This window comes from Pleuronectes platessa, chromosome 11 (assembly GCF_947347685.1).
Source record: "Pleuronectes platessa chromosome 11, fPlePla1.1, whole genome shotgun sequence".
Taxonomy (NCBI): Eukaryota; Metazoa; Chordata; class Actinopteri; order Pleuronectiformes; family Pleuronectidae; genus Pleuronectes; species Pleuronectes platessa.
The window spans coordinates 24,667,384-24,680,439 of NC_070636.1; the positions used below are offsets into that span (position 1 = coordinate 24,667,384).

The 13,056-nt window shown below is 40.4% G+C and overlaps 1 protein-coding gene across 1 annotated transcript in view; it reads right to left on the bottom strand.

Moving 5' to 3' along the window:
* The window catches only part of nrxn3a (neurexin 3a), a 174,826-nt gene extending 162,068 nt beyond the window's left edge, over positions 1-12,758 (bottom strand). The window contains exons 1-2 of the mRNA XM_053435201.1: positions 12,501-12,758; positions 582-1,773 (exon numbers count right to left, since the gene is read on the bottom strand). Of these exons, the coding sequence (XP_053291176.1) occupies positions 582-1,287 (706 nt within the window). The 5' untranslated portion in view covers positions 1,288-1,773; positions 12,501-12,758. The remainder of the gene's footprint in view (positions 1-581; positions 1,774-12,500) is intronic.
* Between the last annotated feature and the right edge of the window lie 298 nt (positions 12,759-13,056).

Consider the following 13,056-nt stretch of genomic DNA (forward strand, 5'->3'; position numbering starts at 1 on the left):
CTTTCTTTTAATAGACATCAATTTTGGTGAGGGTGAAGCCAGCTGTAGAGCCAAGGAAACACAGCTTGGGGAAAATTCTCAACACAAAAGGATTTGATATAAAACACCTGCCATCTTGTGATTGGGTGAAGAAAGGGGGCTCAGGAGGCCTCATTCTCTGTAAAGGCATCCTTATCACTGCCTGCAGGAGCGACGCCATTAACCTGCGCCTCACTGACTAACCATGCTTAGATTAGCTTTTTGATTTACAGTCTCAGTCTCTCTCTCTCTCACACACACACATACATCGCATCCACCAATAAATATAGGGATAATATTATTATTATATTATATAGAGAGAGCCAAGAAGCCCCAAAACCTCTTTGAGCCCATGAAACCATGAGAGATAACAGAAACTAATCCATTGACTAGAGAGATAAAAAGGCAAGTGTCTGAAGTCATGAGATTGATCTTTAACATTCATATACTGTAACATGACAAATACATTTACGTTGAACAGTCTGACAGGTGAAATCAGCTGCATCATTTCACAGGTATGGATTAACATTATAAAATCTATCAGAGGGAAATGTGTGAGTTACCTTCATTGCAGAAGCGGCCCCTGTACTCGGTTTTGGAGCAGTCGCAGATGGGCTCTCCATCCACCACTGAGCATGTACCACCATTCTCACATGGGTTCACAGTGCACCATCCTTCTGACTCCAGGGGCACCTTGAGGCTTCCCAGTAACAGGGGCTGCGAGATGCCATATTTGAGGTCTGTAATTGTGCCCTGGAAGGGCTGCATGTTTCGCGCTGTGGGCAGAGTGAGTGCACCGTTGCGGATATCCTGAGGCACTCCACCCAGGAACAGGTCGCTGACTATTTTCATGAATTGTCGCTGTGGCCGCACCTCATCAGCTGTGGCCTGGCCATCCAGTACCAGCACTGTACGCAGGTTATACCTGCTCAGAGTGGCAAAGTGCCAGCTGCCGTCGTCCACCCGTCTGTCTGACACAACTGTGGTCTCGGCACAGTCGATGCTGAAGCGCAGCTGCAGCTGGCCCTCCACCACCGACAGCTGCAGAAAGTCACAGTAGCCTCCGTCATCGAAATACAGCATCAGTGCCTCTGAGGCCTCTGTCTTGAATTGGAAGCTAAGGTCACCGCGGGTGCTGGCGTCCCAGCGCAGGTAGCGTGCCCACTGACCTGGAGTGCCTAAAAATTCCAGTCCAAGACATGTGCTGAGGAACATTTGCAGCCTGATAGAAAAACCTACAAGATCCATAGCTGCGAAGAATCTATTCATCCAAAAAGGTATCTGAGGGGATTTCAATCAGATTGAAACCTTAGGGTAGCTAGACTGAGTTACAGGGATCCACAGCTTTATAACAGTATGTGCACTATATGTATATATATATATATATATTTATATATATATATATATATATATATATATATAAAAGGAAAAGGGCAGTAGCAGGAGAACAGTCGTTGAAGTTAACAGTCGTAAGGTCAGTTACATCTGTGAATTGTCCAGTAGTTGCAGGGTGGTCGTGTGAAGGAATTGTTGTTTTCCTCTGTAGGGTAAATGAAAGGACCGGGAGAGGGGAGGAGGTGGTGATGTTTAAATTTGTTTTTTTACTCTTCAAAAGAGATGTTATCAACACTCATGGTGTAAGGTCTGATGGGATGGACCTCTCTGTCTATCAGGGCGAGTAGAATTTCCTCCTTCATGTTGTCTGCTGGGAAATTGAGCTCACAAGGGATCCGCTGGCCTCTCTCAATTCCATCACTGTCAAAAAAAGAGGAACAGAGAGTTACAATGGCTTCATCACCATCCATTCCACTGATAATATGAATATTAATAACAGTAATAACAATAGAGAACACATCCCGGATGCATTCTTGCATCTAAACCCCATGATGGTAGTATGTGCACAATCCTAACAAAAAGTTACATATGTGTGTACATGGGATTTAATGTACTATACAATTTTTTTTAAATATTATAATAATAATACATAAGAACCCTTATGTATATTATACAATTTCAATTTTAATGCTACTTCACATTTGTAATCTACAACATTTGTTCATTTATTTTGTATCATTTTGCTAACACAAAAAACGGTAAATTGATATAGACCAAACAACCTGAGCAGCTATAGATTTATCACCATGTGAAATACAAAGATGCCCTCGGAGTTCATTTTTATTGTTCGTAATAATGGGTCACATTGTATCAGGTCAAGGTGGTGCTAGCTTGAACTACTGAGAAAATGCAGTGCAATTCAAACAAGTGAATTGAGTTCTTTCAAATTAAAGTTGGCAATTGTGATAATACAACTTTATAAGTTGAAAAAGTATTTATTTTTTTAGGTTGATCCAACAATATTCATTTATGGAATGAATGGAATCTTAAGTATCAAACAACTGTACCTCCATCAACCAGTCAAATATTAGTTGTTATATCTCGCCCACATTGATTAAGAGTACTTTAAATTGTTACAAGAACAACAGCTTGAGGTGGCATCCACTTGCCAATCAGCTATGGGCTATTTTCCACAGGCATCGGAGCTAAGCATGATTTAGATATATCACATCTAAGAGATTTTGATTTTTCAAATGATTAATGATGAAATCACAACAATTCTTTATTTCCCAACAGCAAATTTCCCCGATGTGCTCCTAAAACTTGACATGTAGTTGTGTTATTATTAAGGTGTGTAACACTGACTTTTCAGGTAATAGTAAAACTTAATTTAAGAAGAACAGGAATTTCATATATTTTAAAAACTATCTGTGAACTGCATCACCACACATAGTCAAGAATAAAACTGGTAGAGAAAGTGATGGCTATTTTTTTATTTGTTTATTGGACTTATAGCAGGGCAAACACATATTGTAATCAGGACATTCAATATCCCTCCGTGTAAAAAGTAAACTCCCTGAGGACCCCAACTCTAAGTTCTAAGATCTCAGTGTCTTGATGGACAGTACAAGTAGCCCACATATGCATGACTCTGCTGTCAGGAAACCAATGTGTGTTTTAAAAACACTCTTAAAAATAGAATCAGTGCAGTGGACTGTTCACAGCTAACATGCAGTCTACTGTACTGTTGGCAGCCACCAATCCTAATTAAAAGTGTGTGTGATGGTGCTGCATTTTTCTCTACCCTCCACAAAGGTTGTGGAGTTATCGGTCATCTGCTGGGTAAATTAGTCTCATTATTCTCATGGCAGTGCATGACTATCAGTCAGCCAGGCAGACTGGCTTTATCTGATGACCAGCCGGGAGAGACGGCTCTCTCCTCAATCCTGGTGAATACTAAGAGGCACAGTAAAACCCCAGTAAGTACTGATGCAAAGTCAAGTTTTTCTATTTTGTTTACATACAATCTACCTTGATATGATCATATGATACGATATTGATATGATGGGGGAAACATTTTTTAAACGTTGTGTCCTGAAGTAATCTAAATGTATCATTTAAACTGTCAAAACACAAAGTAAAAGGTTTGGCACCCATGCAACAATGCCAAAGTTCATTGATGTTATAGTGAAAAGAAGTAGATACAACTCATGTATCAAACACATTAACAATGATTGTTTCCTCAAATGTTCAGACATCAAATGTTAAGAGATATAACAGTTGCACGTCTCTTTGGTTCTGATCTATGTCTACATTTAACTCTACTATTGCAAAGTGTTAACACTTAATCGTTCAACCTGCATCTCAATCAGTGTTTCAAAAAACAACCTGATGAATATTATACAAATGTAAGTTATGGCTGCTTTAAGATCCTAGGTTCAGGCAGCTCTACTTTTGCAATTAAACAATTGTATATCTTTTGATATTTTATCTAATCTCATGTTTTGTGTGGCTTTCTTTATTGAATTTTTAAAATCATCTGATATTGTTGAACATAAAAACCCTACTCTAACTGCAGTGTTTAGGGCTAAATGCTGTCCTCATGGTTTAGTCCCCACCTGACAAAAGAACCAAGGACTGTTGTGGCTGGTGGTGCTGAGTCAAACCATCAGTGCTTTAACATCACTTTTTATGCAGATGATTAAATCCGCCTTTAAGGCTTTACAATTATTTCCACTCAATCATATCATTGTTTTACATATAGATAACAAAAAATGTAAAATCAATCCAGTTTTTCTACATAGAGTCAACGGCTGTCTTAAAACTACTGTTCAGTTGACGTTAATATCTGCACTTGTTCACAGATATATTCCATACTGTTCCACTGCCCTATCATTCATTCAGCAGTTAAACCCTGCTTATCATACTGCATTACACTTTATCACAAATGAAAAAGTTCATACTCATCATTGCTCACTTTGTATCACAAAGTTGGACAGACTTCCCTAATGAGAAGAAGGAATTATCTATAAAGCTTTACAATTCAAACTTCCATCTTTTCTTTGAACTGCAAACAGCCCTCAAGCTGGGTATCTTCATTCTCTATTACCAATTTCTATGAAGCTTATAGAAAACTTTGTCATCTGGTATTTATTTTTGAGGCTAGCAATTGTTCTTATTCGTGGTATTTTATCAGCTGCTTGTATGGTTGTCTGATTCTAATCTTTCTTTTCAGGTCTTTCTTTTAAAATTTCAATCTCAAAGAGACCTACTGATCAAACTGTTTTAAAACAATATCGTCTTCAAGTTGAATGCAACTATACAGTGTACAGTTTGGTCCGCATTGTCTTTCAGGAAAATGCATACGTCTAAGAGCTGATCAGCCAAGACTAATTGGAGCAGAGAGACATCAGAAATGGATCAAGATCTACGCTACACTATTTGTAGAAACCCTCGAAAACCCTGAAAACAATCAGTGAATATACTTGGAACATCTTTGAAAACTGGAATTACTCTAGCTCCCCTCTCATTCACCTATTCATTCTACATATGTCTTTCTGTATGTGGTACGTGTATATATATCACACTTGCCTTGCGTATTGTAATTGGCTCAGTGAAGTGTAGGACACTCAATTCAGAGGGAAATAATGAAGGAAAGGTCCTCATGATGGAGAAAGAAGAAAACAAGTGCCTTACTGGCTGCTGCTTACAGTAACACTGGTGAACAATGTTGCCCTGCATTATGCAAGAGCATTTAGTATGGATGTAGATAAAAACAGAATGAGAGACAATTAATTACCAGAGGATCACAATGCTGGTCTGATACTGTTCCTTGACAAAAAGGCAACACATCCAAGTACCTCCATTGATTAAGACTGGTACTGAAGTGTGTGATCAATGGAAAGTGACGTATCCTAGACATCAAGACAGGTGTGCCCTCCGCAAGCACCTGATACTCAAGACCTCAAGATATTAGGGTTCTTCATTGTCTCATGCAATAGCCTCAAATAAAAAATGAAAAACTGTTCCTCCTATACCATGAGTTTTACATAAATAAAAGAGAATACAACTGCAGGAAGAGTTAAACAATATCTCTGTACAGTGGAAGATACGGAATACCGACCCAATGCAACATGGTTCACTAAATAAGAGTTTGTCCTTGTGTTGTCAATAGGGTTCTCTCCTCAGCAGATTTACCCTTGACAGAGGTACTTAGGTACATTAGAAATTCTAATTAGCATCTTTATACAGAAATAATGTTAGCCCACTATCAATGAGACAAACATCGCTTTTAATCTCATGACGTGTTAAGGACACAGGACTTGCAACAGGGTATAATCATCCTGACCTGTAACACAGTGGCCCTGCATGGAAACAGAGCTGACAGGCACCAACCCTAACCAACTCATCTCGCAACCAAAGCTGAGTGAGGCCACAATGCCTTTGCTAAAGTGTTGTACAATGAAAAACCATGTGAGAGATTTACCTACACCTGCTCACAGCACAGAACAGTAGAGAGCAACTGCTGGTCAATGAATGTGAATCAAGTCATGTGCGAGAATCATTAATGAAAGACAGCTTTAAGTTATATTTCAAGGTGATGTTTATGCAAGTTTTGAGCTACAATTTTTCTGTTACAGCAAAACTCTCCAGGTGTTGTTGGCTCATTGAGGGGAACTATGCTTCCTTTTGATACAGGTAGGTAGTGTGGCTTGAACGATGAAGTGATGAACCTTTATACTGCAAAAGTCAGGATGACTGTTGTTAGCAATTCAAAAGTTGTGCTCTCTGGACAATATTAAAACAAGGAACATTTTTGTATTTTTCAATCAAATCAGACTCCAAACCCACTTAACACCTTTCTTAACCAATGACCAAGCACATTGTGATAAAGTCGGATTTAATGATCACATAAAATCTGTTGTGCCATTTATGTTTGAAACAAAAAAGAAAAGCCCATGTTACATGTGAAACACTTCACATGTTATAAATTCACATGACACAGGGACATGCGGTTTTCAGATTGTACACGTCAAACCTAAATTTCACATGACCTGATTTTGCTTTACTATTAGGAATAAACACTTGATTCCATCACATCAAGACTGAGATGGTCACTAAGCAACACTGACATGAGGAGTTGACAACAATCAGATAAAACTTCAGCCATGCAAGTGCTTTGGATGACTATCAGCTATAAAAAAAAGGGACTGTCACATGTTTCATCATCCTCTGCACCCCGGAGCCTTATTAAAATATATTTTAAAGTGTTATTAGATGAATGGCCAATTTATTGCAATCAAAGAAACATTTATTTGATAATACTTTTTCTCAGCCCTACTGAGATGAAAATCAAACATTGTTATGTCAGTCCACATGAACTGGGTAATTATCCATTAATTGTCAACTTCTAATTAAAAGAAATTATACTAAATAAATTAAACCTGTATTTCTGTAGTGTGTAGCACTGACGTATAATTATTTTAAATCTATCTAGATTTATATATTAGAAATATATGTTGCTCTGCCAACCATGAGATTTATTTTTATTTATTCAGAGCTGTTATCAAACCTGAGCAGAGCCTCCCTCCCAGTGCCTGAGGTTTGGATCTATACATGTGAAGCTGCTTATCAAGCCTCTATAAAGTGAAATATATCAGCCAATAAGTGCTCTCCAGCTCTGACATCACATTTTCCTCCTCAATTGAATCATTTGGATTATATTCTAGGATTATCCGAATCAGTACAATTTATTAGCATATGTTAAAACAATGTTGATTTTTATTAATTGTATGCCATTTATTACAGACTGACCATTAGCAGCAAGATTTTACCTAAACAATAATTAATATCTGGCTTTAATTATAATTATAAACTCAGCTCAACTCAATTAATTATTATTTCAAATAAATTATTGTTTTCTTTCAAACATATGTTTATTTAAATTTTGGGTTTTCGTAAATACTGTATTAATGTGCTTATTTAATGTGCATTAGAATAGTCAGTTGTGTTGAAAACTGTCTCCAGCCTCTGTCCTATTTAAATCATATAATTGGCCTTAATTGGAGTCAAAGTTGAGCTGTCTGTTCTCTCAACAAATTATTTTGACATTTACAAAATAACATAATTTTCCTTTTATGTTAAGTAGCAGTAGTTTCCCCCCCACATTACATATCTTAACTCGGCCTCCTTCAGTTCTACTCTCTGCTGATATCAGATAAATCTGAAATGGTTGATACACACTCTACATTTAAAGCATGTAAATACTGGACACTAGTGTTGGAAAGACTTGTTCAGGCATCACTTTCAGCTTGCCTCAGCGTGTGTGTGTGTGTCTGCGTGCACGTCTTTTGTAGACCATCGGGGGTTAAAAGGCTAAACTGCATGAATCATTGTTCTCAGTGAAAGGCGCCTTTGACAAACCCCACAGGGACGAGTCCACATACACACACTGACAAAAGGCAGTGGCACTCTGGATCCTATTAACAACCACGCGACCTGGGATGGAGAGTTTTGTGTGTGTGTGTGTGTGTGTGTGTGTGTGTGTGTGTGTGTGTGTGAGTGTGTGTGTGCGTGTAAATGCAAATAAAGCATCCCACTGGTAGGCCCTTTCGTGTTTAAATGGATTCCACTTGCCAGTAATTTCACTGCAGGTGCCCTGAACTCTTTCTCTCTTTCTCTCAAACACACACACATGGACACATCCGGATGCAATGACAAAATGTCCTCCAGGCCTTCAAAATATGACACTCTGGTTTACATCTTACAGTAGCCTCAAAGAGGTCTGCGATGCTGCAGCGGGCGACAAAAGGATTTGAGCAGGACATGCAGTCTGACAGGAGAGAAAAGATGAGTGAAAACAGAGAGAGGGAGAGGGGGAGAGACAGAGAAAGAAGGAGGGATGTTCCACCTCATCCACTCCCACTCATGCATTTCATGAAACAGCCCTGCCCCACGTTACTCGTCCTCTTCGCTCTTCATCACGTTGCAAACACACACTTCAAGCCCGCCACAAACGTCTGTGGGCACACACAGCAGCATTGAGCGACCATCTTAGGCCGATTTCCATCTTTTTGGTCTCATTACATTGATTTTAAGTAATAAACCATGGGATGAGTGTTGAATGACAATCTCCATCATTGCACATTGTTCGTAATTTTGTATCACCTTGACAATATGTTGTGTATGGATTGTGATAGAGGAAAGACAGTGGAAATGCTGTTGAGGCTGATTATGGATAAATGACAAAGAACAAGAAGACTGTTTTTGGCCGACTCAAATTATTAAAATGTACACAGATCAGAAGAAATATATATATATATATATATAACAATTACTGTCATCAGAGAATCCTGTTCAGTGGCCTAATATTCCCTGAGATTATATAAAATATAAAGGAGACTCTTAAAAAGAACATTACATAACATGAGTCAGTCAGAATGACCACACCAAGTAAAATCATCAACTAAAATACATTTAAAAATTCTTCTATTTAGACTCTATTTAGAAAATAAAACAATGCAAAATGAATAGCTGACTAAAATATCCTCAGTTTATCATCAGCCGTTTTTAATCAAATGGATAAAGTGAACAGTCACCACATTTCAGGAAGAGATATAATGAAAGGATGTCCCCCAGCTTCTTACACATGCCCTAAATTTCAAAAGACATGACGACATTGATCAGCAGGTTGACAGTTATACAATAGAAACTGATTTTTTCAATTAGAAATCAAGCAGCTGATCCTTGAGTGATATCTAAATAAGGGAATTATGTATCGTTATCAACATTTTTGTATCTATCACTGTAGTGGTGACCAATGTATCTTAATGTGTTCTGCCTCTGCTGCTCATTTTACACAGACAGGGCTAAAAAAATCAGACCAGGAAAAGGATGGTACATGTCCAAAGGGAAGATGCGTGGAAGTGAGGGATGGAGGGTTGTGTGGTTGTGGGTGGGGAGGTGTTATTTTGGCTATGTGTGGAGCGTGGGCACCGTGTTGTTATCCAGCTACTCTGCAGGCAGGACACGCCTTCTCTGGGCTCTGTGGTTCTGCTGCAGCACCCTTCACGGCATTACATCACCCAGTTAGAGAGCACCCAGCACCCCACAAACGCCTGCATACACACACACACACACACACACACACACACACACACACACACACACACACATGCCTGCACCATACTGACATCTGCATATAGACCACACCATATATAAGAGACACATACCACAAAAATCGAATTATACACACCACATTTATAACTGCACGCACATGCACAAAAAGACTGCAGACACAAAAACTAACCAAACACCTGGACATACACTTCTACATCAGCTGCACACACTTCTACACACTCACACACTCGTATTGTTACACACACTCACAAATCACTACACACTCCACCAGTGAACACACCCACAAATACCTCGCCTTTTTCCTCACAACCACCACATATAACGTCACACTGCCACTCACTCTGCCGATCACTTTTTTTTCTCTTTCATCAAACAATCGTTTTTCATGCGATTTGTTTTATTTTTCATCGTCTGTGCATCTTACAATTCTCCGTTTGGATAATCAGCATTTCAATGTCGTTTAGATGTTTTATATTTTCATATGTATTAAAATAAAAGGAATTAATCAAATCGGTATAGGTGGTAGTTTTTTGTAAGATACAGACATTACATCTTTAGAAAAGAAGGACATTAAAAAGAGAACGTGGGTGTGTATTCTAAAAGAAAGGAGCATTCTCCAAAAATCCTGCGTAATATTTGACGCTCCCCGCCCAGAGGGATTAGTGTTACCTTGAGAGCCCTTGGCTTTTTGCGCCTGATTTGTCAGCGCAGTTAATCGGCTGCCAACCAGGAGAAAAAAAAGGGGAACAGCCAAATTACCCAAAACAGCCCCCATCCCAGCCCCCATCTTAAAAATACAGGGGGAGAGAGTGAGGGTGGAGGGAGGAGGCAAATTAAATATGGTGGTTTCACATTTTTCAGAAAACGAGCACCGTACATGTTAGCACGATATACGCTCAGAAACGAATTAGATATAAAATAGCTTCGTCTGTATTTATATCTTAGTCTATATGATCTATAATCATATGTTCATAGAAAGAAATGTATTGGATTTCTATCTCAGCAATGCATCAAAAATAATGTTCTTGTTTTAAGTCTACATTAATATGGTTTGGATAATATAACAAAAAGAAACATGAGACATCAAATTAAACCGTCTCTTTTGGAATATCTTCGTTTTACAGAAGCAGGTGATCGAGCATCTTTGGGCCCTGTGTAAGAGGGAGACGAAGAAGAAGATGAAGAAGAAGAAGACGCATTCTCTGGCTGGGTCACACCCATTCTGAATCCACTTTTTTTGAGGGGGGGGGGGGGGGGGGGGGATTAGGAGCCTGATTAGGAATTCCCTCTGCATAAACACATATAAACGCACGAGAACCATCTAATCCTATTAACTCTTCACATCAAAATGTGCTGCAGCGATTAATAAAAATCGAATTGTCATCCTCTCGCCGTGAATTTGCATCAGCTAAGAGTGGAGGTGCTCAATATCTCTGTGGATGGGAAGAGAAAAGGCGTAGCCGAGGCGCAGAGAGCACCGAGGCCCGGACGTGTCACTGCTTATTTTGCGGCAAAGTATAGTGGCTGATTCTATGGCGCAACGCACGAGGCCTCTGATTCTCCTGCAATGACAATAATTGATGTATTAATGGACATGCTGCATTCGACGCAATGCAAATGGGAAATTGTTAAAAAAAAATAGCAGTGCGCTGATTTAAATGAGATCTCTATCGGAGGCTGGTGCACACAGCAGGCCCCACTGTGCCTGTTCAGGTGTGGGCGAAAAAAAAAAGTTGAGCGGCTGAAACGTGCAGCACGAGATGCAGATTGCTGAGAGCAGAGCATCGAACCTCCCCGAGGACGCCATTTGATCCTCCAGGGAACTGAAATTATCCAAATCATTATTATTTGTTTTAATTTATTAAATAGAAAGAATAATAAAAATCGTATAATAATTATATCATCCGGTTTCCAAAAATTATCTCAGGTTGGTTACATTTATTTCGATACTTACGGCAAATTTGATCATAAAATTAATGTTCAGACGTCTCAATTTAAAAGACATTCGTTTGTCGAACGTGGTAAATGTATGAAAACTGCAGGAGCACGTTTTGGTTCATATCTATGCAAACGGAGAGGAAGAGGGATAATGGAGGAATGTGGTGGTTGTAGCGCGGCGCGCAGCCTCCGCTCGTACCCGCGGTCCATCTCCGTGAACACAGAAGGTCATGTATCAGACTGCATGTCATAAGTACTGAAGGATCACGTTACACATTAAATACACCATCTATATTTAAAGAAGGCATTAGCCGTGCGCGCCGGGCGGACGAGTGAAACGTGCGCGCCGTTTCAGTGTGCATTTGTTTGGCTTTTTAAAATGAGGCTGCAGACGAGAACAATGCGCGGACACTGGACACCTGGAGTTCACCTTATCTATTATTCATCCACCTAAAAACAAGGTGGAGGAGGTCCGGCAGGTCGCTGCTTCACTCACTCCCCTCATTTCTTGGCTGGTGCTTTATATTTCACACACAGGAGGCTTCAAACGCTTCATGGGCGCATTTGCAAAAATATGATAAACACAATTTTAAAATAAAATGGATGATTCAAAAAGTCCTTTAAATTAAAACTGTATGACAATGAAAGCCATCGCCTCAGGGCAGCGGAGAGGACGTGTGTAATGCTAAACCCGCCTGTCAGGTTGACTCTCCTGCACAGGGAGACTTCACAGGCCAACATGGCAGAAATGCTCCGCCTCACTCCTCTCTTCCTTCAAGGAGACTCGGACCTGCATCCATTCGTTCCTGATCCCCTCAAACTGGGAGGCAAAAAAAAGTCCGGACAAAGTGGCAAGTTCCGCGACACCTGCACACCGGGAGCGGACAAGTCGAGCCCCTTCCTGCCGCATATTCCCTCTAGAAGCTGCTTATGTATTAATATTATTATTATCATTGTTATCATTATTATTATTTTTATTTGCCCCGTAACAGTAGACAGTGAGGCTTTCTCTACGCGCAAAACCGACGTGAACAGGTTGGAGTGAGATAAGACGACGCTACTGACCTTACCTCCACAGACCACCGAGAGTATCCAAGTGCTAAAATCCAGCTGTAAACTCCACAGAGGCGTAGTTTGGTAAAATCCAGGCTGGTGTGTTTGAGATGCTCACGGTGCTGGAGCGGCGGCGGCGGAGAAGGAGGAGGGGGAGGAGGAGGAGGAGGAGGAGGAAGAGGGGGACCAGGCGGTACCGGGCTGGGTTTATTGTGCGCACAGGTGCGTCGAGCACGGTGCATCATACGCACAAAAGCCACCGTCAGCTCCGTGCGACTTGCAGTGAAGGCAAGCGAGAGGCGCACGCGCGCGCACACGCACATATAAATACATGCACATGCAAGCGCGCTACTAGGGTCCGCCCTCTACTCAGCACCAGCGTACGCCATTTAAAGGAGCACAGGCGCTCGTGAGCGGGGCCGACAGACGCACGACCGCACGCACACGCATATGGCTATATGTATGCTTCAGATACCTCCAGGCTCTCATTAAATACAAGGAGCGTCCACGATTGGTCGGTGGGTTTGACAGTTGAGCACTTGAGTTTATCACTGAGGCTCAGTTACAGAGTAG